Consider the following 22,980-nt stretch of genomic DNA (forward strand, 5'->3'; position numbering starts at 1 on the left):
GAGAAAGATGAACAAAATGCATGCTATACATACAGGATGGAAGACACCATCTTGGAAAGCAGTGATTATAAGGACTTGGGGATCATCAAAGCTAATTGCCTCAATGTGAACGGTCAGTGCATGCTCTGGCAAAAAGGGCTAACACAATCCTTGAACATAGGAAAAGAGGAATATCAAATACAAGTAGGAAAGTGGTCTTGCCTCTGTACATAACACTGGTAAGACTGCTGCTAGAATATTGTCTCCAGTTCTGGTTCCACACTTCAAGAAAGCTGTGGAAACACTGGAGAGAGTTTTGTGGACTTTTGTGGGGGGCCACAAAAATGATCCAGGAGCTGGAAAAAAAACAGATACTAACCTTTCTGCAACTGTTGTTCTTCGAGATGTGATGCTCATGTCCATTCCACCACGTGCACAGTCGATGGAGATTTTTCCCTCAGGGGTATCTGTTGGGCCAGCTCTAATGCCTTCTGGTATCATGCGCTCATGTGTATATATGAGGGGCCTGGCCGGCTCTGTACCTTCTCAGTTCCTTCTTGCTGGCTAACTCTGAGCAAGGGGCAGGGTAGTGCGTTGTGGAATGGACATGAGTGAAATATCTTGAAGAACAACAGTTACAGAAAGATTAATAACCGTTTTTTCTTTCTTGAGTGCTTGCTCATTCCCATGCCATACTAGGTGACTCACAAGTGGTACCTTAGGATGTGGGCTCAGAGTTGATAGATATGCGGATTGCAAGACTGCTCTACCAAACCCAGCATCATCTCTAGCCTGCTGGGTGATGGCATAATGGGATGAAAAACTATGCACCGATGACCAAGCTGCCACTCTAGAAATATCCAGAAATGCCACTGAGGAAGCTTGAGCTCTGGTTGAGTGGGCAGTCATGATGGCAGGAGTTGGGGCATCCACCTGCTCATATTACATGTAAATGCAGGACATGATCCAGGATGAAATTCTTTGGGCCGAAATTGGCAGGCCTTTCATTCCATTTGCTATTGCCACAAAGGGCTGCGTGGACTTACAGAACCATTTGGTCCTTTTGATATAGAGGGCCAGGGCACCTCTAACATCCTGCATGTGGAGCTGCTGCTCCTCCCTATTCCTATGTGATTTCAGGAAGAATACTGACATGAAGATAGTCTGATTACTATCCACCTTAAGGAGGAACATGGGGAAAAGGTGAACTTGCACCTTGTCCTTAAAGAACACCGCATATGGGGGTTCTGACATTAGAGCTCTGGATCAACCAGACCCTCCTTACCGAAGTAATTGGTACCAGGAAGTCAACCTTCCAGGAGAGGTATTACAAAGGGCATTGTGCCAGTGACTCAAAGGGAGGGCCTGTGAGTCTGGACAGGACAAGATTTAGGTTCCACGGTGGAAAGGATTCGCAAATCTGTGGTACAGTCTCTCTGAGTCCTTGAGGAAGCGAATGGACATTTTGTGAAGCAAAACCCGACATACCATCCACTGGAGGGTGGAAAGTATAAATGGATGCTAGGTGTTCCTAAATGGACAAAATGTCTAGGCCCTGCTGTTTCAGATGAAGCAGATACTCCAGCATGGACTGGAGAAGTGACCTAGCAGGTGAGAGGCCTCACTGGAATTACCACATGGAGAAACGCTTTCACTTGGCAAGATAATTTGCTCCAATAGATGGTTTTCTACTATCTTGCAATACCTGGTGAACTTGCACCAAACAGGCCACCTCCACTGGGTTTAACCACGAAGTTTCCCTGCAGTCAGGTGGAGGGCCTTGAGGTTTGGGTGGAGCAATCAGCTGTGATATTGTGAGATCAAGTCTGGGAGAGGAGGAAGCATCATCAGGGTTGCTACTGACAGGTGCAATAACGTGGTGAACCAGTGCTGGCATGGGGCTTTAAAAATAACCTATAGTCTACCCTGCTTGACTTTGAGTAAGACTTTGTTCATGAGATAAATGGGAGGAAATGCATAGAACAGGTGCTTTTCCAAGGGAGCATGAAGGCATTTGAGAACAAGCCCAGGCTCTGCCCACACAGACAGCAAAACAGCTGACACTTCCTGTTCTGCTTGGTTGAGAACAGGTCTATGAAGGGAGTCCCCCACGACTAGAAGATGGTCATGGCTATATTGGGACAAAGGAACCACTCATGGTGAGAGAAGTAAGGTCTGCTGAGGGGACCTGCCACATTGATCCAGGATCCCAGAAGGTGAGAAGCTACAAGGTGGATTGAATGCTTCCCTCAGAATTCCCACAAGTGAATAGCCTCTTTTCACAGGGGGGAAGAGTGTGCCCCTCCATGCATGTCGATGTAAAACATGGCTTCTGTGTTGTTCTTGGGGACTTTCACTGCCTTGCCTGCGATATGGAGTAAAAACACCTGGCATGCTAGATGGACTGCTCTGAGCTCTCTGACATTTATATGCAAGGAGAACATCTCCTGGGACCACAGATGTTGAGTCCTGAGGTGCTCAAGGTGAGTCCCCCAACCTAGCTTATATGTATCCAAGATTGGGGATACTGAGGGTTGGGGACTGATGAAGGGAATACCAAAGCCAACCTCCAGGGGTCCCTCCACCAATCTAGAGAGGTGAGAACCTTGGTGGGAATTGTAAGCACTGAATCTAAATCATGATGGTTTGGTGAGTATGCTAAGGCCAGCCATGCTTAAAGAGATCTAAGATGCAGTTTTGTGTATTGTACCATGTATGTGCACGCAGCCATATGACCCAATTGTATGAGGCAGAAATGGGCTGTCATGACGGGGTGGGCCTTGACCTGCTATATTAGGGATGACATTGCCTGGAAGCAAGCCTCTGGGAGGAAGGCTCAGATCCAGGTGCAATCAAGCACCACACCTATAAACTCTGTCCCCTGAATGGGGATGAGTGTTGACTTCTGCTCATTTGTCAGCAGGCCCCGTGCTTGGAACATAGATTGGACCAGATGGATGCTGGCTCTCATCTGGGCCTCGGATAAGCCCATGATCCGCCAGTTGTCAAGGTAAGGGTAGACTCACACCCCTTGCCTTCTGAGGAAGGCCACCACTATTGCCATGCATTTCGTGAATACCTGAAGGGCTGCCAACAGGCCGAAGAGGATGACAGGGAACTGGTATTGGGTTTGGTTCACAATGAACCTGACAAATCTTCTGTGGTCCTGAAATACGGAGATGTGAAAATAGGTGGCTTTTAAGTTGAGGGCAATGTACCAGTTCTCTGGACTCAGGGAGGGAATAATAGAGGCCAGGGAGACTATGCAGAACTTCCATTTCTTGAGATAACTGCTGAGGAAATGCAGGTCTAGGATGGGTCTGAGACCCCTGTGGCCTTTGGGATTAGGAAATAATGGCAGTAAAATTCGTTCCCTCTCAAGCTCTGAGGTACGTCCTCCACGGTCCCTATCCAGAAAAGGGGTTGCACCTCCTGGGCTCAAACTGCTTATGAGAAGGGTTCCTGAAGAGGGGTGGGGAAGGGGGGTGTTAGGGAGGGGTGGAAATAAACTAAAGAGTGCAACCTTCTTCCACCATACTCAGTACCCAGTGGTCCGAGGTGATGAGGGACTACACTAGGCTGAAGCGGGAGAGACGGTTTGAAAACAAAAAGGTGGACAGATATGGTACAGGAACTGGTATAACGTCCTCAGGTGCCACATCAAAAGTTCTGCTTGGGGCCTCCCAAGTATCTGTGATGGCCCAGCAGTGAGGCTGAAGTGGACAGGGGCAAATGTCTGCATTTATAACCCCTGTTTCGCGTCTTAAACAGGTCCTGGCATGGTAGCAGAGCTGAAAAGTGGACTGGTTGTTGAGGCCTGTAATGTGTCCTCGAAGGCACTGGGGCATATAGACCTAGGGACTTGAGGGTGGCTCTAGAAACTTTCAGGCTGTAAAACTTCACATCCATTTGTTTGGAGAAGAGCAAAGTGCATTCAAATGGAAGGTTCAGGATGGACTGTTAGACCTCCAGATCCAAAGCCTGGAGCCCAGAATATATATTGTGATAAAGTTCCTCCTCTACCTTGGTGGGTCCTTCGCTTATTGGCGGATTTGCTCACCTCAGAGATTCGCGGCAGCCCTCAGTTTGGCTACTTTCGTGGCTCAAATCTGCCGTTCACTCAGATAACCTCATCACTGGCCAGCATGGGGAAAAAAAGAACAACCCCCGCAGTCTCTGCTGATCCACCATGTAGGTCGGGGAACAGCCCAGAGACCTTCCACTCTGGTGGAACCCACAGTCCAGGTCAACTCCTCCTGTGTCTGACCAGGAGTTGGGAGGTTTGGGGGGAACCTGGGCCTGCCCTCTACTCTGGGTTCCAGCCCAGGGCCCTGTGGAATGCAGCTGTCTAGAGTGCCTCCTGGAACAGCTGTGTGACAGCTACAACTCCCTGGGCTACTCCCCCATGGTCTCCTCCCAACACCTTCTTTATCCTCACCACAGGACCTTCCTCCTGGTGTCTGATAATGCTTGTACTCCTCAGCCATCCAGCAGCACGTCCTCTCACTCCAGCTCCTTACGTGTCTCTCCCTAACTGAAGTGAGGTCCTTTTAAAACCCAGGTGCCCTGATTAGCCAGCCTGTCCTATGAAGTGATGATGAAGTGAGCTGTAGCTCACGAAAGCTTATGCTCAAATAAATTGGTTAGTCTCTGAGGTGCCACAAGTACTCCTTTTCTTTTTGCGAATACAGACTAACATGGCTGTTACTCTGAAACCTGTCCTAACTGATTCTAGCAGCTTCTTCTTAATTGGCTCCAGGTGTCCTGATTAGCCTGCCTGCCTTAAATGGTTCCAGCAAGTTCGTGCTTGTTTTGGAACTGCCCGTTACCTTACCTAGGGAAAAGGGATCTACTTAATCTGGGACTAATATATCTGCCTTCTATCACTCTTCTGTAGCCATCTGGGCTGACCCTGTCACAATATGCATGAGCACTGCAGAAGCCAGGGATCCAGCCTCCAAAAACAGTGGCCTGTGGGGAGGCACTGGCCACAGACTTCCCTTCCTCCACCAAATCAGAGAACTCCTATCTGGACTTGTAGGGAAGACAGTCTTTCAATCTCATCATCAACTTCCAAACATTAAACCTGTATCTCCCCAGCAACGCCTGCTGGTTGGAGCTGTGGAGCTGTAGACCTCCTGTAGAATAAACCTTTCTTGCAAACAGGTCTAGTCTCTTTATGTCCTTTGCTTTGGGAGTCACTCCTTGCTGTCCCTGTCTGTCCTTCTCATTGGCTGCCAAGACCACCAGGAATCCTGGAGGGGGCTGAGAGTACAAGTACTCATAGACTTGGGTGGGAAGAAAGTACTTCTTTTCAGCACTTTTTGCAGTGGGAGGTAGGGAGGACATGGTTTGCCACAAGGCTTTAACTGGTACCATAATGGCCTCATTGAGAGGGAAGGTCACTTTCAATGGGCCCGGAGTGGACAAAATATCAACCAGGCTATGGGAGGATTCTTTGACTACCTCCACTTTCAGCTCCTGGTCAGCTGCAAAGTCGTCATGAGGGGAGGATACAGGCATCCCAGACACTGCCTTATCCAGGGAAGAGAAAGAAGAGGCCTATATTGGAAGGGGGTCCTGCTCCTCTTTTTCTGCACTGACTGGGTCCCAGAAATCTAGGTCCTAAGGCTTGGTACTGGAGTCCGGGTCACGTGCTGGTTGTAGGATGGGGGCATTCTTCCTTCCGAGACTACAGAGTAAGAGTGTCTGAAAGAGGGCCCTTGCATAGGGGGAAAACCCCAGAGGTTCCAAAATGGCTGTTGTATCTGCATAAGCCAGTGCTCATTGTGCCAAGTACTCAGCAACACCCCTGCGCCCAGGTCCATCAACTGGTCGGGCTGCCCAGCGGGGAACTGACAGCAGTTCCTTGAGTGGGAAAACAATTCTACCTCCAAGTATGATGGGGAACATGGAAGGGAGGTATCAATCGGTGCTGGGGAATGGTGCTGAGGTGGGAATACCTGGGTTGACACAAGCAAGGACAGTTTTCGCCTAGATGGTACTGAGGTGGCTGTACCGAATGGGAGCCCAGGGCCACAGGCTCCTTTCTGCTGCTTGATACCAACACCACCAACTCTTGTACCACTGGCAATGGTGGTACCAAAAGTGCCAGCAGGTCCCTGGCTACAACAAATGCCTCCAGAATAGATGGTACCACAATCTTGCTGGTGTCGCATTGCTCCTCCGGTGCCAAGGGATGTGTGACGGTGCACCCCATAAGGCTTTATGGGAATATGCTCATGAATGTATATATGACATAACTGGAATATGTTTTATGCTACATATACCATGTAACATATCTCTGTAAAGGTTATGACCTGCTGAATCTATTAATCCTATTTGTATGCATGTATCATTTTTGTATTCAAAGTTATGAACATTGGCTGTGTACTGGCTTGATTTTTAAGTAGCCTTTGTAAAGCATTTGGTCAGCTTCTTGAGAAAGGATTGTGCAAATTAAGTGCCCAGACAAGAAGCACTTAAGGAACAATGGATCTTGGAATGCTCCAATCCAAATAAGAAGTTTACCTGAGAACGTTCAAGATAGCATGTGACCCATGGCTGCTACATGTAAGTTCTGAGTCATGCATGGATATGTGACTTGCCCATGTGACTCCAAAACTCCATATTGTAGCTGGGATTCTACACAGGGGGAGTGAGGGGGTGTCTACCCACCAGAGAAAGTCTATGTAAACCCTGGGGAGACCCCTCCATTTTGTCTTCAGCTTGCTCAAGAGATAGCCTCTCCACCCCCAAGGGTACCTGAAAGAAACTGGAACAAAGGACAGTAACTACAGGGGGTGTGAGTGATTGTTGGACCCACAATAGAAGGAGACTAGTCTGTAAAAGGAAGCTTACTGGGTGAGGTTTTTATCTGTATTCAGTTTTCTTAGACATAGATTTGCATGTTCTATTTTATTTTGCTTGGTAATTCGCTTTGTTCTGTCTGTTACTACTTGGAACCACTTAAATCCTGCTTTCTGTATCTAATAAAATCACTTTTTACTTATTAATTAACCCAGAGTATGTATTAATATCTGGTGGGGAGGGGGGGAACAACGGTGCATCTCTCTCTATCAGTGTTATAGAGGGTGAACAATTTATGAGTTTACCCGGTATAAGCATTATATATGGTAAAATGGATTTCTTTGGGGTTTGGACCCCTTTGGGAGTTGGGCATCCGAGTGTTAAAGATAGGAACATTTTTTAAGCTGCTTTCAGTTAAGTCTGCAGATTTGGGGCACGTGGTTCAGACTCTGGGTCTGTGTTGGAGCAGACTGGCATGTCTGGCTCAACAAAACAGGGCTCTGGAGTCCCAAGCTGGCAGGGAAAGCAGGGGCAGAAGTAGCCGTGGCACATCAGTTGGAAGCCCCAAGGGGGTTTCTGTGATCCAACCCATCACAGGACGGTCCAGGACTGGACTCAGTGGAACTTGCCTATGAGGTGGAGTTGATGGTGCCGCCCTCAGAGTGGGGGGCAGAGGACTTGCCAGACTCAGGTCATACTCCATGGCACTCTACATGCTTGGATTTCTCCAGAGTCTGAGAATGTCCCTTCTCTGCCAGCTGCTTCTTACGTTTTTTCTTTGGTACCAGCAAAGAACAGTGCAGAGATTCTCTCATGTCAGAAGGAGCACTCCGCACCGATGCTGAGATACTGGGTGCCAAGTCAGACTGGCTCAGCTCTGATAGGGATGGAGTGCCGCCTCCATCAGGAGGAACTTCAACCTGGCCTCCATGTCCTTCTTCATACAGAGCTTGAAGTCCTGACAGATCTGGTAGCGGTCCCTGATATGAGTCTCCCAGGCACTTCAGACAAATGGAGTGTGGGTCACTCACAAGCATGGGCTTGCTATAGGAGGCACAGAGCTTGACACCCGGGGACCGAGGCATGCCCCAGTACTGGGAGCAGACAAAAATCTGCTAACAGAGCAAGAAGTGTTCACTAACTATATATAAAATTAATCTACAACAGTCCAGACTGAGAAAATAAAGAACCGGGATAGCGAAACCAGTAAGCAAGAGGAGCTGTTCCAGCAACCGTCATAGGAGGTAAGAAGGAACTGAGAGGATGCAGAACCAACTGGGTCCCTATCGGCACATGAGTGCTCAGTGCCAAAGGGCATTAGAGCCAGCCTGATGGATACCACTGAGGAAAAAATCTCCAGTGATTGTGCAGATGGCACGCATACACCTAACGTGGAGGAATGAATATGAGCAAGCATTTAAAGAAGAACAAGTTTTATGACACAGGCTTAAGGAGCTCAATTTATTCATCTTATTAAAGAGCTGGTTGAGAGGCAACTTGATTGCTGTGTATAGCTTTTTACACATGGACCAGATATCTGATAAAGAGGGGGGAGTTTCAGTCTTGCTGACAAAGCAATAACAAGATCCAATGGCTGGAAGTTAAATTTAGACAAATTGAACCTTGAAATAAGATGCAAATTCATAGCGATTAGGTATCTTTCTAAAAGATATGCTTTAATCAAGATTCTGGGAGAAATTCTATGGCCTTTGTGTGTGGGTGGTTGGCTGGACAGTCATAGTGGTCCCTCCTGAGTGACTTCTGGGAATCTATGAATCCCCTGTTCATTACCTCTCTTCATGAGCCATGGAGAACAGAAAGCTTTGCATTGCCCTCAACATGCTCATAATACTTGCAGCTCTGCATTAGTACAAGGAATATAATCAAATTGAATGCTTCAGGATTTCAGGTGTTTGCAGGGGTCAGGAAGGATTTCCCCTGCCCCCAAAATGCACAATTTATCAAATGTACTCTGGGGTTTTTTCCCCACCTTCCTCTGACTCATCAGAGTGTATTCAATTACCCACAGCTGGAGATGAGACAGTGGATGGGTGGACTAGGACTTTGAGGAGGTGCAGGGAGTCCTCCTTCTTAGATGACTGGCTGGTATGCCTTGTTCATATCCTCAGGGCTCAACTGATCACCAGATTTTAAAGAAGGGATTTCCCCCAGATCTGTTTGGCTGGGACGTTGGGGTTTTCCCTCCTTCTTCTGCAGTATGGGACATGGATCACATGCTGGAATCATCTAGGCATAGCTCACCTAGTCAATTCCCTGCCATTGCAGGAGCCCTGGTGGCACCTTGGTCTCTTCTGTTCTCTGCTGTGGCACACAACAGTTTAGTCATCTAAGGACTGAAAGGCTTTGGTCTGACTAAAGTCATTGGGCTTTATCTAGGGATAACTGGGCGAAATTTAATACCCTGTGATATACAGGATGTCAGTCTAGATGATCTAATAGTTCTAGACTTAAATGCTATGAAACAATCAATAATTAGGGTAATGTTACTGGAGAAAATATTTATATTAATTAAAATATCAATTTTTGAAGTGTACATACTGTAGACTATATTTCACATACTTTGACAGTAGCTACTGAGGGAGTACTAGTGCACAGATAGTCTCCATATGAATACCCATCAATCCCTGGATATTTTCCACCCCTAAAATACAAAATAAAGTAAATGTAAATACAGTAAATACAGAATTGCATTTGATATTAAACTGTTCTTTATAGCTGTAAATAAATTCAGTATAAATAAAAGAGTGAAATATAAGATCCGTATTTAGATCTATAAGAAAACATTATGCTCTTACTTGTAAATACGTCTTCTCATAACATGAATGTCCACCTATCCAGAATTACTTACAAGCTAAAGTCTGCCCCATCAGAACCAACTGGAAACATCTTTGCTGAAGTGTCTTCTGCTGAGATCAGTGACTGTATTAAAAGATAAGTCACTTCTTCTTCTTCCATATGGCTTGGTAGCAACAATTACAAATCTATATCTACGTTTGATAGCCAGCACGATGTTGCATACCGGTGTTTGTCTTATTTTACATTTAGAGGGTTTGTCCACATCTCCCATGAGATGTCCTGATGTGATTCAATCTGCACCAGGTTTTCCAACATTAGTCAAAACCCAGTGGTTCCTTGGCGGGGTCGACAATGAGCTGTTTGTTTTGAGCCATCGAAACACTCCACGTGGCTCTCCATTGAGCCTCAGTGTTGAAGTTAAGTGTAAGGGACTGTCAAGGTTCCTCCCCCACTCTGAACTCTAGGGTACAGATGTGGGGACCTGCATGAAAAACCTCCTAAGCTTATCTTTACCAGCTTAGGTAAAACTTCCCCAAGGTACAAAATATTCCACCCTTTGTCCTTGGATTGGCCGCTACCACCACCAAACAGATACTGGTTACTGGGGAAGAGCTGTTTGGAAACTTCTTTCCCCCCAAAATACTTCCCAAAACCTTGCACCCCACTTTCTGGACAAGGTTTGGTAAAAAGCCTCACCAATTTGCCTAGGTGACTACAGACCCAAACCCTTGGATCTTAAAAACAATGAACAATCCTCTCAACACTTGCACCCCCCCTTTCCAGGGAAATGTTGGATAAAAAGCCTCACCAATTTGCATAGGTGACCACAGACCCAAACCCTTGGATCTGAGAACAATGAAAAAGCATTCAGTTTTCTTACAAGAAGATTTTTAATAGAAATAGAAGTAAACAGAAATAAAGAAATTCCCCTTGTAAAATCAGGATGGTAGATACCTTACAGGGTAATTAGATTTAAAACATAGAGAACCCCTCTAGGCAAAACCTTAAGTTACAAAAAAGATACACAGACAGAAATAGTTATTCTATTCAGCACAGTTCTTTTCTCAGCCATTTAAAGAAATCATAATCTAACACGTACCTAGCTAGATTACTTACTAAAAGTTCTAAGACTCCATTCCTGGTCTATCCCCGGCAGAAACAACATATAGACAGACACACAGACCCTTTGTTTCTCTCCCTCCTCCCAGCTTTTGAAAGTATCTTGTCTCCTCATTGGTCATTTTGGTCAGGTGCCAGTGAGGTTACCTTTAGCTTCCTAACCCTTTACAGGTGAGAGGAGCTTTTCCCTGGCCAGGAGGGATTTTAAAGGGGTTTACCCTTCCCTTTATATTTATGACAGGGACTTGAAGCAGTTCCATAGAGGGTTGAGAGATTTTAATCTTGTCTTTGGTGGGTTGTGCAGATCATCGTGCAAAGGGATCCTGTTTGCATTGACATGGTTGAGAAAGCGAGATGTCTGGGCAGCTCTTCTAATCTGTGGAGGCTGGATATGTGATATGAATGGGAGCCAATCAACTGGAGTTGATTTGAGCATCCCTAACACTATGCACATGGCATTACTGAATTGGGTATTAAGGAGTTTAGTGTGAATGCTGTGAGACCATACTGGTGCACACTATTCAGCAGCAGAATATACAAAGGCAATTGTTGCAGTTCACAGGATCTATAGATTGGAGCCCCAGGATGTTCTGGCCATTTTCCTGATAAGGGTGACATGAGACCTGACCTTAACGTGGGTGTTCTCAAAATCTTGTTGGAAGGTCAAACTCTGGTCCAGTGTAATGCTGAGATACTTTGGGTTAGCCTCATGGCTGACAATCTCACCTCAGAACTGCACATCAAGTTTGGTATTAGCCATTTTATTGTTCAGATGGAAAGTAATCATCATGTTTTTTTTCGGGTTAGGCCTAAGTTTCCAGGGTTGGAAATAATTAGCCATTGTGCTAAGATCTTGGATTAGGGTGCAGCTGATGGCATGGAGGCTTGTGTGCTAAGCAGGTAGGACAATGTCATCCACATGTACACATTTCCTCAACTCTCTGGTTGGTATATCCATGGCACATAGATTAAAAAGTATTGGGGCCATGATGGAGCCCTGAAGGATGCCTGCGTTAAGAGCTCTTCGTCTGCTGATGTGGCCATTAAGGTGTACCTCAAAGCGACAGTCCCTAGTTATTGCCACCAAGAGATGGATTGTTTGCTAGCAGTGAATTACATGGGGGATCTTGAGGAGGAGGCCCTGTCTCAAGATGGTGTCGTATACCAAGTACAAATCAACAAGGGCAATCCCCATCTTCAATTTATGTTGGAATCCTGTCAATGTGGCTGGTAAGTGATGCCACTTGGTCACGGTGGTTCCTCTTCAGGCAAAATCCTGCCTGCTCCACTGGGAGGATGTCTTCGAGAATGGCAGACTGATGGCGGAGCAGCACCCATTCCATGAGCTTGCTGATGGTTGAAAGGAGAGAGATGAGGTGGTAGCTGGCTCCATCCTCTGGGAGTTTCCCAGGCTTCAGTAGGCAAACGCTGTTGCCAGCTTGTTGGCACTTCTCTGGTTCTATGCACAGCAATAAAAAGCGCTGCCAGCCATTCCCATCAATGTCTCCCCATGTTCTTGAGAAACTCTGGAGGAATGCCATCAATCTCATTAGCTTTCCAGCTTTTGGTTTCTGATAGCACAACGTTGATCTCTGCAACAGAGTATGCAGAGGAGAGTGGAGATTCCTCCGGGCATTGGTGAAGGTTTCTGTGGAATTGCCGCTGGACCTCCTGGCGTGTAATCTAGCCCCAGCACTGTTGGCATCTTGCTGTTAGAAAGAAGATGAGAGGTGACAGCATTTTCAGTTACCTTTGCCAGGTGTAGCATTACTGGATGGGATCCTCCAAGTTGCCACAAAAGAGCCCATGCCTTGTAGCTCAAATGGGTGAAATCAAGATTCAACAATCTCTTCCCACATTTCCAGGAGCACCAAATTCAAGGACTGAAGCAGCGCAGTGGCTTTATCTGGGTTGCTGCTGTAATAGGTTATGCTCACCACCCTGGCACCTCCTGCTGGTTGCTCTGGGAATTAGCTCTGTCCATCAGCAGAGTGCCCTCCTCTTGTGCTGTCTCACTCTCTGTCACTGCTTCTCCACTGTCTCCACTGTCTGTGGGGACCCACGTCACTCCCTGACCATGTGCTCCAACTCTGTTGTCTCCCCGCTTAGTGGGAACCAGCAGTCCTTCGCCTGGCCTCTCGCTGCAGTGGTGAACTGCAGACCCTAGTCCAGCCCCTTGCTCAGGGGCAAACTGGAGTCCTTTGGCTTGCCACTTCACTCGGCGGCCAGTGGGGCAAAGTGGGGGGGACAGGCCTGCCCAGTACTCTGGGCCCCCATCTGGTAGCCACTCACTGCCTCTCCTTCACCTCTGCTGCTACCTGCTTTCCCTGGGCCACTTCCCTGTAGCCCCAGCACTTACTCGGTCTCTGTATCAAGGCCACAGTCTGCGAGTCAGCCAGGCCGGAGCTCCACTTGCTCTCCTGACCCTGCCCAGCACTGCTCTGCCCCAAGTACTTCTCTCTACATGTAGCCAGTCAGAGCTCCTCTCTGCCCTGCAGCCCTTGTTATAGGGCCCAGCCTAGCTCTGATTGGCTGCTTCTAAGCCTTCCTCTGATTGGCTGGGTTCTGCGCAGACGCTCCAAGGGCTGCTATTAACCCTTTGCCAGCCAGTGAGGGGCAGCTTCCGTCACATGCTCCTTTCCTGTTTCCTCAGTAGAGACTCAGATTTTGTCCAGCAGGGGGTGAAAGCCTTGTGGTGGCCGCATGGGATGTACTTCTTTGTGGTCAATTTTAGGATGTTTGTAAAATGGCCATAGATTTTAGGTATCAGTTCGAGCCGTGGGATCCAATGTTCTGTTTCTGAAGTGTAGGTGGGCCAGTCAGCCTTATGGAAATTCCAACACAGCTTTGGCACCAACTGGAGGATAACTGGGTGATGTTGGCTATGCAGGAAGTGACTCAAGATGGTTCTTGTGGCCAGTGGGACGCCTGTGCTATTATGGGTCACAAAACACAGTTCAGGGTTGTGATCCATTATCTAACTTGCAGACAGAAAAGATATGGATTGCTTCGGATCATAGAGCAGGTGGAGGTCTTTGAGGGAGGCCCATTCTGTGCTCTGTTCTCTGGCTATGTTATTTGAACAGTATCCTCAGTCTTTGTGATGGCTGTTAAAATTGCCTATGTAGATGGCCGGATGAGGAAGGGAAGAGAAGATGAGATCAGGCCACATTATGTTACGTGGCTTGTATATGTTTACTATAATGATGTCCCGGACTCTAACCATGCTGATCTCTCTTCTGCTAGTCGATGATTCTTCCAAAACTTCTACATCCTCTAATCCATTCCATGTGTACACTCCTAGCCCATATTTTGGATGGTTGACAGCAGTGATTTTGGTATAGCCATAGATTTTTATGTCTGGCAGCTTTGTCGTCTTCTTTCATATGTGTTTCTTGAAGGGCCACAATGTCAATATGATGGTCTTTGAGAGTCCTCGAGAGGTAATCCACTTTTTTCCTGGAAATCCCTTCTACATTAAGTTGGTATATTTGGAGGACTGGTCCAATTGTTCTTTTTTAGTTCTGAAAAGTGCAAGTTAAGGAAATCTAAACATTGCTACTTTCAGTAGGAGGTTGGTAATGCGAACTCCAGTGGATTTGTATGATAGTGAATTTGCACAAAACGCAAAAAAACCCCAACACTTAACAGAAGCACCACGTGAAAGTTGTCTTCTTGCTCTCAATAAGTCACTTATGTTATGTGAGGACAAATATACATGTAAGAATGTAGTTGTCCCATTCTCACATACATAGGGCCAGATCCTCACCTGGTGTAAATTGGCTTTAATGGAGCTATACCAATCTATATCATCTGATGCTTTGGCCCAAATTATCTTCACTACTGGTTAACTGGTTTATGGTAGTACAGAAAAAGTTGCAATGAAAGTATTTATATAAACATGGCAGCTTAGAAAGGCCCATCATCACGCAATGAGTTGAAGTTTATTTTACAGTATTTGGTAAAAGTATATAGATACACCCAGGTTGTGAACTTTTATATGACGTTATAAAGTATCTATTTGTTTCCAGCTGCTGATTTCACTTTGCTGCAGGATATCTGACAAGTGATTTAATTCTAGAAATTGCCTTCAAGAATTCTGGTACCTGATCTTGAGATGATAGGGCTGTTGGTGGGCTCTGAATACTCCTACTATTGCTGTCTGCACTTTCAGGTTCCAATTTAGCAAAGTCCCAATGATTTCAATGGGATTTAACCACATGCTAAAAGGTTAGTTGAATATGGGCCTCGGAGAGCTGGAATGAAGGGCGCTAAGAAAGAGCAAGTAAAAACAATCGAGGAAATTAAATCCAAAATTTCATCAGCTTAATTTATTTTCTCTGTCTTCAAACACAGACTCCTAACTTCTGGATCATGATGCCCAAGCATCCTTGTTAATAAACAACAACTTGTCTAATCAGAAATATGAAAACTTTTGGACCTTCTCCTAGTTTCTCACCCATGCAGCAACTCCAATTCTGAATCTATAACTTACAGCACTTATAAAATTCCTTTCAGGTGGTTGGTTATAACTAGACAACAAAACTAACTAGAAATTTTTTTAAAAATAAATAATCTCAATTTTCTTACTTGTAAACTGGAAGTTCTTCAAGATGTGTAGTCTTTATCAGTATGCCACACACAGAGTATTGCATGCACACCATGCGCCCAAGCCTGGAAATTCTAACAAGCAGTGTCTGTTGGCCTATACATGCATAGAAGACCGCCTAGTGCTCCCAACCAAGGGCATAAGAAGCAGCACAGGCTGATGCCTCTCCAGTTCCTCTTCTTACTGCGAACCCAACAGAATCCAAAACAGAGGGTACGGAGGGCAGGTAATAGAATTCATATAGGGACCACACATCTTGAAGAACCTCCAGTTACAGATGAGTAACCTCACTTTCTTCTTCAAGTGCTGGTCCCTAAGTGTATTCCACATGTGGATGATGGACTAGCAATGCTCAAACTGGAGGGGAGTGCAAGGAAGCCAGCAGCCAAGATGCTTGCAGTCCTTCAGTTCCCACTGTCCCACCTGCAGCAGTGGCCTCACCCAGCATTTCATATCTAGCAAACATGTGGATGGAGCTCCAGGTGGCTGCCCTGCTTATGTCTAGTATTGGAACTTCCTGCAGGGATGCTGTAGAGGCAGTTTTGTGCTCTTGTGGAGTATGCCCTGACTCCATACTAACCAAGACACGTCTGACATTGAGAGAAAGAAGTCTTTTCTCTTCGACAGAATCAAGGGGCTTCAGAGAAAAGACAGGTCAAAGGATACTTTGGTTGACATGGAATTCACAAATAATCTTGGGGAGGAACTTAGACTAGAGGTGATGGGAGAGGTTTTCCCTGTGAAAATCCATAAAAGAGGGGTCTGCCATGAGGCCTCCCAACTCACTTACTCTCCTGGCCACAGTGATAACTACTAAAAATGCAACTTTTGTGGACAGATAGGATATGGAACACGTCACCAGGGCTTCAAATAGTGGTCTGCTGAGTGTTCACAGGACAAGACTGAGGTCCCATTGTGGTGAAGGTTTGACCCCTGGAGGAATGGTACTTGGATGAGTGAAAACAAAATGTCTGTCTGCTGGAGAGAGAAAGGCACTAATTGCTGTGAGATGGACACATAGCGAGCTAATGGAAAAGCCTAAGCTTTTAGAGACCAGAGATAATCCAAAATGACCAGAATACTTGCAGTGTCTGGAGAAGGATGATTATGCTACACCCATGCAGAGAAACATCTCCATTTAGCTAGGTAGCAGGTCCTACTTGAATCATTCCTATTTTAGGTATGAATAGCCTGAAAAGGTGAAGAAGAGGAGTATTCTATTTCCAATGCCCATCCAAACACCAGGTCATGAGACAGAGCAAATCCGGATTAGGGTGTCTGATTCTTCCGCCCTCCTGAGTTAGGAGGTCTGAAAAGGAGTGGATCCTGATTGGTGACGGGCTTATATTTTGAAGAGCTCTGGGAATCAAAATTGCCTGGACCAACTGGGTGCTAGGAAAATGACTCTAGCCCTGTCATGATGGATCTTTCTCAGGACGTATGGTACCAGGGGAATGGGAGGAAAGGCATATCTCAGATTGTTTTTCCATGACAACAGGAGAGTGTTGCCCTGGCAGCTGTGACCCATAGCTCCTTTGGAGCAAAACAGAGAAGTATTCTGTTCATTTGGGAACAGGTGTACCCCACTGAGTGAATATTTTTCTCAGGGCAGAGTCGTGAACCTCTCACTCGTCGCCCACAGAGAAATGCCTACTCAGGTTATCTGCAGGTAGGTATACAGTTTGGACAGTGATGCGGTTTCTGAAGCAACACTTACAAAGCCTGACTGCTTCCAGGCAAACAGAAAGAAATTTTGCTCTGAACTGTTTGTTCACGTAAAAGACGATGGTAATATTGTCTGACATCACTTAGATATGAATTTAATGTGTAAGTGGGAGAAAGGTTGTGAAGGCCAGATGGACAGCTCTCAGTTCTAGTATATTGATGTGCAGTCTGGTCTTCCATGGGGTTGAGGTATCTTGAGCAGTACGGCTTTTCAGGTGGGCACCCCAGAAGAGAAGTGTCTGCTATGATGGTGACAGGGATGGGAGAGTTGAAAGGAACACCCATTCTCACTCTCTTTTGATTCAGCCACCAGATGAGGGACGTGACAACTCTGGTGAGAACAGTCGCTCTGGAATTGATGTGATCTATCTGGTGAGTAGACCAACCAGAGACAGGCCTGCAGATATTGTGGAGGAAGACTTGCAAAACACCATCACAAAAGTACACAAGGCCATATAGGGCTTGTCTACACTGCCACTTTACAGCGCTGCAACTGTCTTGCTCAGGGGTGTGAAAAAACACCCCAGAGTTCAGCAAGTTTCAGTGCTGTAAAGCACCAGTGTAGACAGTGCACCCCTACACCCCTCACGGATGTGGTTTTTTTAGAGTGCTGGGAGAGCTCTTTCCCAGCACTCTGCCATGACTACACAAGCCACAGCAGCGCTTTAACATTGCCGGTGTAGACTAGTCCGTAGTCTAGCACCAAGAGGCACATTCTCACCGTAGTTCTTGGTCTGCAAGTATCCTTGTTATCTGGTTGCTCATTAATGGAAATCTTTCTGTGGGAAATCTTTCTGCTGTCACGGAAACAGACCCTGATGTCGTTTATCATCTCTGTGGGTGATAAATAACTTTTCTATGTTTATGCAGATACCCAGGGCTGCTAGAAGATGGAGCAGAAACTCCATCAGTGATCTGACCTCTTGGCAGGAGCAACCTACCAAGAGCCAATCGCCCAGAGATGAGAAAACTGGATGACTCTGACATCTCATTTGGGCTGTCACCACAAAGAAAATCTTGTGTAAGCATTCTGGTTGCTGTTACTAGCCCAAAGGAAAGAACTCTGAAATGCAAATGTTCTCGGCCAACAATAAACCACAGGAATTTTCTCTGGTCGGGATGAATGTCTAAATGAAAGCCTGTGTCCTTCCTGTTGAGAACCACAAACCACATCCTCTTCTGAAGGGAGTGGATTATTGTTGCTAACTTAACCATCCTGAATTTCAACTTTCAGAAAAAAGATGTTGAGTTGCCAAAGGTCCAGAATGGGTCTTCATTCTCTGTGCTTTTGGGAACTAGTAAATACAGTCAACAGAAACATCTACCTTGAGACTCAGATGAGATGCACTGCAGGAGGGAGTCTGCAACCTGATGTGAAAGTGGTCCCTGAAGGGGGACCAGGAAGGGGGTTTGTGAAGGGAGACAGTGATGAACTCGATAGATTGACCTTGATCGATAATTTCAAAGAGTCAACTGTCTGTCATGATCAATGGATGCTGGTGGTAGAACGCTTGAGGAGGGGGTGGCCTTGGCCAATAGGCTTGTCTCTGGTGTTTTCTCCTTGGGACCAGACTGTAAATCCCCAGGCAGTGAAAAGTCAATCTTGAGCTCTTTCAAAAGTGCAGGAACTCATCCATTTCTCATTGAAGAGATTCCACTTATCACAGGGAAGGTCCTGTATGGTATTCTGGACCTCCCTGGGGAAACACAAAGACTGTAGCTAAGAATTCCTCCTCATGATTATACCAGTGACCAGGTCTCTGGATGCATCCACTGCAGCATGAAGGGATGTTCTAGCCACTAACTTGCCCTCCTCAATGAAGGACCAAAATTGGACTCTGTCCTCAGGGTTGTCCTTAAAGTCCGCTAGCCTGAAACAGCTGTTACAATCAAATATTTTGCTAACAAGATCTGATTGTTAACAATATGGAATTCCAGTCCCGTAGAAGAAAAGACATATTTCCCCAAAAAATCCAACCTCTTTTAACCCTTGTTAATCAGGTTGTTCCTTTGCTGTTGTAGTTGGGGACTGGATGGGAGAAAAGAAATTCAGCTCCCTTATGGGGGACAAAAGAGCACCTCTCGACTCTTACATGTGTGGGCACAGAATGCTGAAATGTGTCAGGCCAATCTAATCAGCTCCATAATGGCCTCATTACCTGGAAGCGCCACCTTACTTGGGCCTGCAGGTTACAAAATATCCAGGAGTTGACTGTTGTGGGTCCTGGACCTCCTCCATCAGTATCAGAAAGTCATTGGCAATCCTCTGCAGTAGCTCCTGGTACTGCCTATAATTGTCCAGAAGAGATGGAGAGGAAGGAGGGACTGCTTCATCTGGAGACAAGGATGAGAGTCCCGTTGCTACTATCAGTACCTGTAGATATGGGTCAATATGCTCCTCTTCATACTCTAATGGATCCAGTGGGAGCTGAGAAGAAAAATGTGGTAGGATTCCTACTTGGGTCCTGGGCTATGTCATAGAGATCCCATGGGTCTCAATAAGGCCAGAAAAAGGGTTCTGCTGATTGTGGATGACCTGTTTGCATTGGGTACCGGTGGTCCCTGGGGAAGTCATATCTGGAGGGGTAGCACCTTGATCTCAACTGACCATCAGAACTTGTCTCTCTCTAAGGAGGTGGATAAGTGGCCAAAAGGTCAGACAAGTCTGAGTCCAAAAACTGCTCTCCTTCCAATGGTGGAGAAATCAGTACTGGGGCACTCATGCCTGATGGCTGGAGTGGAGATGGCTTCTGAGAAACTGAAGTGGTATCCTCCTCCGGTGTAGCAATGTCCCTGAGGAGGCCTGGGCCAGAGAGGATGGGAGACTGTGGATAAGGGAGGAAGGTATCCTCCAGTGTCATATATGTCTCTGTATATCCCGGTGTCCAGGGGGTTCTGACTGTCAGGACCGATTGTTCTGGTACCCCTTGGGAGGTAGTGCAGTCCTTGGGTGAGCAAGCGGATATGAATGACTGGTCCAGACCTGCATTCCTGCACTGCAGATGACTGTCTTTGTGTTTCACAGAGAGAATCACTGATGGAACAAGATCTTTCTTTCATGCTTGCCCTGGGGGCTTCCAGATGGTCTCTTAGGATCCATGCATGAAGGCTCACCCTACTTCGATGGGCTCGGGGAAGGATCACACCTCATATGGACAGTCCTGGATGGGGATCTGTCCTTGTTCTCAAGAGTTTGCACCCTACTCTCATGGGAAGCCATGGAGAAAGAGTCCTTGGGCTCAGGACCCGCAGACTCCGCTCCTAAGCATGTGCTTGGAGGGGCACTGCTTACCTGTTGGGGCTGATATACAGGGGGGTTTCCCTGGCTTGGGTCAGAGTAGGGCCTCATATCTTCTCCATTAGGTGTTTCCTTGATGAAGGTCATGAGCTTTGCCCAAATCTTGGTGGAAACAAGACACAAATTCTGCACTTTGCAGAGATATGCATCTCATCCAAGCAGTAGAGTCACAGAATGTGATTGTCACTGACAGTGAAGGAGCAAGGGCAGGAAACACAATTATTGAGCCCTTGGACTCTTAAGTATAATCTCAGACTATGAGGAGGGAGTCTCCAATAAGGTATAAAACCCAAGCTATACTAAAAAACAATGAGGAGTCCTTGTGGCACCTTAGAGATTAACAAATCTATTTGTGCATAAGCTTTTGTGGGTTAAAACCCACTTCATCAGATGCATGGAGTGAAAAATGCAGTAGGCAGGATATATATTACAGCACCTGAAAAGATGGGAGTTTCCTTATCAAAATGGGGGGGGGGGGTTGTCAGTGCTAACGAGGTCAATTCAGACAGGGTGGATGTAGCCTATTCCCAACAGTTGACAAGAAGGGGTGCATATCAACAGAGGGGAAAATTACTTTTTGTAGTGCTAACGAGGGTGGATGTGGCCCATTCCCAACAGTTGACAAGAAGGTGTGAGTATCAACAGAGGGAAAATTACTTTTTGTAGTTCCCAGCCCCTCCCAGTCTTTATTCAGGCCTAATCTGATGGTGTCAAGTTTGCAAATTAATTCCAGCTCTGCAGTTAATCGTTGAAGTCTGTTTTTGAAGGGTTTTTTTGTTGAAGAATGGACACTTTAAAGTCTGTTACTGAGTGTCCAGGGAGATTGAAGCACTCTCCTACTGGTGTTTAAATGTTACAATTCTTGATGTCTGATTTGTGTCCATTTATTCTTTTTTTCTTCTTTTTTTTCCTCTACACAAAAGAATAAATGGACACCAAGTGCTGACATCAAGTGCTGTAACATATATATATACACCCTACTGCATTTTTTATTCCATGCATCTGATGAAGTGGGTTTTAGCCCACAAAAGCTTATGCACAAATAAATTTGTTAGACTAAGGTGCCACAAGGACTCCTCGTTGTTTTTGCTGATACAGACTAACACGGCTACCCCTCTGAAGCTATACTAAGAAGAATATAAAACTCTAACTATACTCATATAAAAGCTACAAAGAATAAAAACTTTAGAAATCTATTTACAAGTTCTATCTAAAAAAAATCTCGAGAAATCTGTGAACATAGGAATTCTGACTCAGGCCACAAAGTGATAAGAAGAAACTGGTGAGGCACACTCCCTCTTATGCCCTTGGTCAGGAGCATGAGGAGGTCTACTGGGCATGTGAGGAAAAAGGAAACTGCTTGTTAGAATTTCCAGACTTGGGCACGTGGCATGCATGTGTACACCATGTGGTACAACTGGGAATCAGCATGCAAACAACTAGAACATAAAAGAGAGAAGGCAAAACACCTTACATTTAGCCATATAGGTGACAGGAATCTACATACAGGAAACTCTCTACTTTCTTTTGTCTACTGAATGGGTGGGGGGCATGTTGTGGGGCACCGGGACGGTGTGACTGGGCTGCATGGTGTGTGTGGGGGGCCCATGGCAGAGTGAAGGGACAGGTGGGGCGGGGGCGCGCCCGGGCTGGTGCATCAGGGTGGCTGGCTGGGTGCCTCGCAGGGCAGATGGGATAGGATGCCGAGGAAGGGAGGCTGCACGCAACTGAGTTGCGGGTAGGTAAATGGTGTGAGGCAAGCGTCGGGGAAGGGGACATGGTGTGGTATGCCTGGCTTGCCGCAACCAGGGGGCAGCCAGTCCGATATGGGGTGCATTTGGGTGAAGAGAGGGAAGCTGGAATGGGGAGAGTTGTGACCATGGGACCTTCTGGGATATAGACATTGCAGGTGGCAGCTGGGGTTGGCATGGCTCTGATGGAGTTTGGTGGATGAGTTTGGGAGGTGGAGGTGTGCAGCATGGTCACTGGCTAGAAGCTGGTTTTAGGGGTTGGTATGGCAACACCCATTTTTTCATGTTCTCTGTGTATATATATCTTCCTACTGTATTTTCCACTGCATGCATTCAATGAAGTGGGTTTTAGCCAATGAAAGCTTATGCCCAAAAAAATTTGTTAGTCTCTAAGGTGCCACAAGTCCTCCTCATTTTTTTGGTTTTTTTTTTTTTTGCTGATACAGATTAACACAGCTACCACTCTGAAACCTGTGGGGAAGAGGATAACCCTTAGTGGTAGTGTCACACATCTGTTGAGAGAGTGTTTGCTGGGTGCATAGACCATGCTCAACCAGTGCTGCAGACAGCACATAGGGAGTCTGGCATACTTTACTATGAAAGTCGTAGCTGCCATATGTCCCAGAATCTGAAGGCATGTCCTCACTGAAGTTTGTGGGCTGACAGACACCGTGGAAATAAGATCAGTGGAAATAAGGTCAGTGTAGTGAATCTGTGGTTTTGCAATATTGCCTTGGCTTGTATGGAGTCTAGGTCGGCTCCGATAAACTCCAATTGCTGGGTTAGTTCCAGGGTGGATTTCTTTTCGTGCTGCTACTACCACAAGCATTTTTGAGAATATGCAGGGAGCAGTGAACAGTCAGAAGGGAAGG

At 46.3% G+C, this 22,980-nt stretch overlaps 1 protein-coding gene across 1 annotated transcript in view; it reads right to left on the reverse strand.

Moving 5' to 3' along the window:
* The window catches only part of LOC125631701 (disintegrin and metalloproteinase domain-containing protein 20-like), a 174,285-nt gene that overhangs the window by 74,694 nt on the left and 76,611 nt on the right, over window positions 1-22,980 (reverse strand). The window contains exon 10 of the mRNA XM_048838772.2: window positions 9,370-9,451. Coding sequence (XP_048694729.2) covers window positions 9,370-9,451 — 82 coding nt within the window. The remainder of the gene's footprint in view (window positions 1-9,369; window positions 9,452-22,980) is intronic.

This window comes from Caretta caretta, chromosome 1, assembly GCF_965140235.1.
Source record: "Caretta caretta isolate rCarCar2 chromosome 1, rCarCar1.hap1, whole genome shotgun sequence".
NCBI classification, from domain to species: Eukaryota; Metazoa; Chordata; order Testudines; family Cheloniidae; genus Caretta; species Caretta caretta.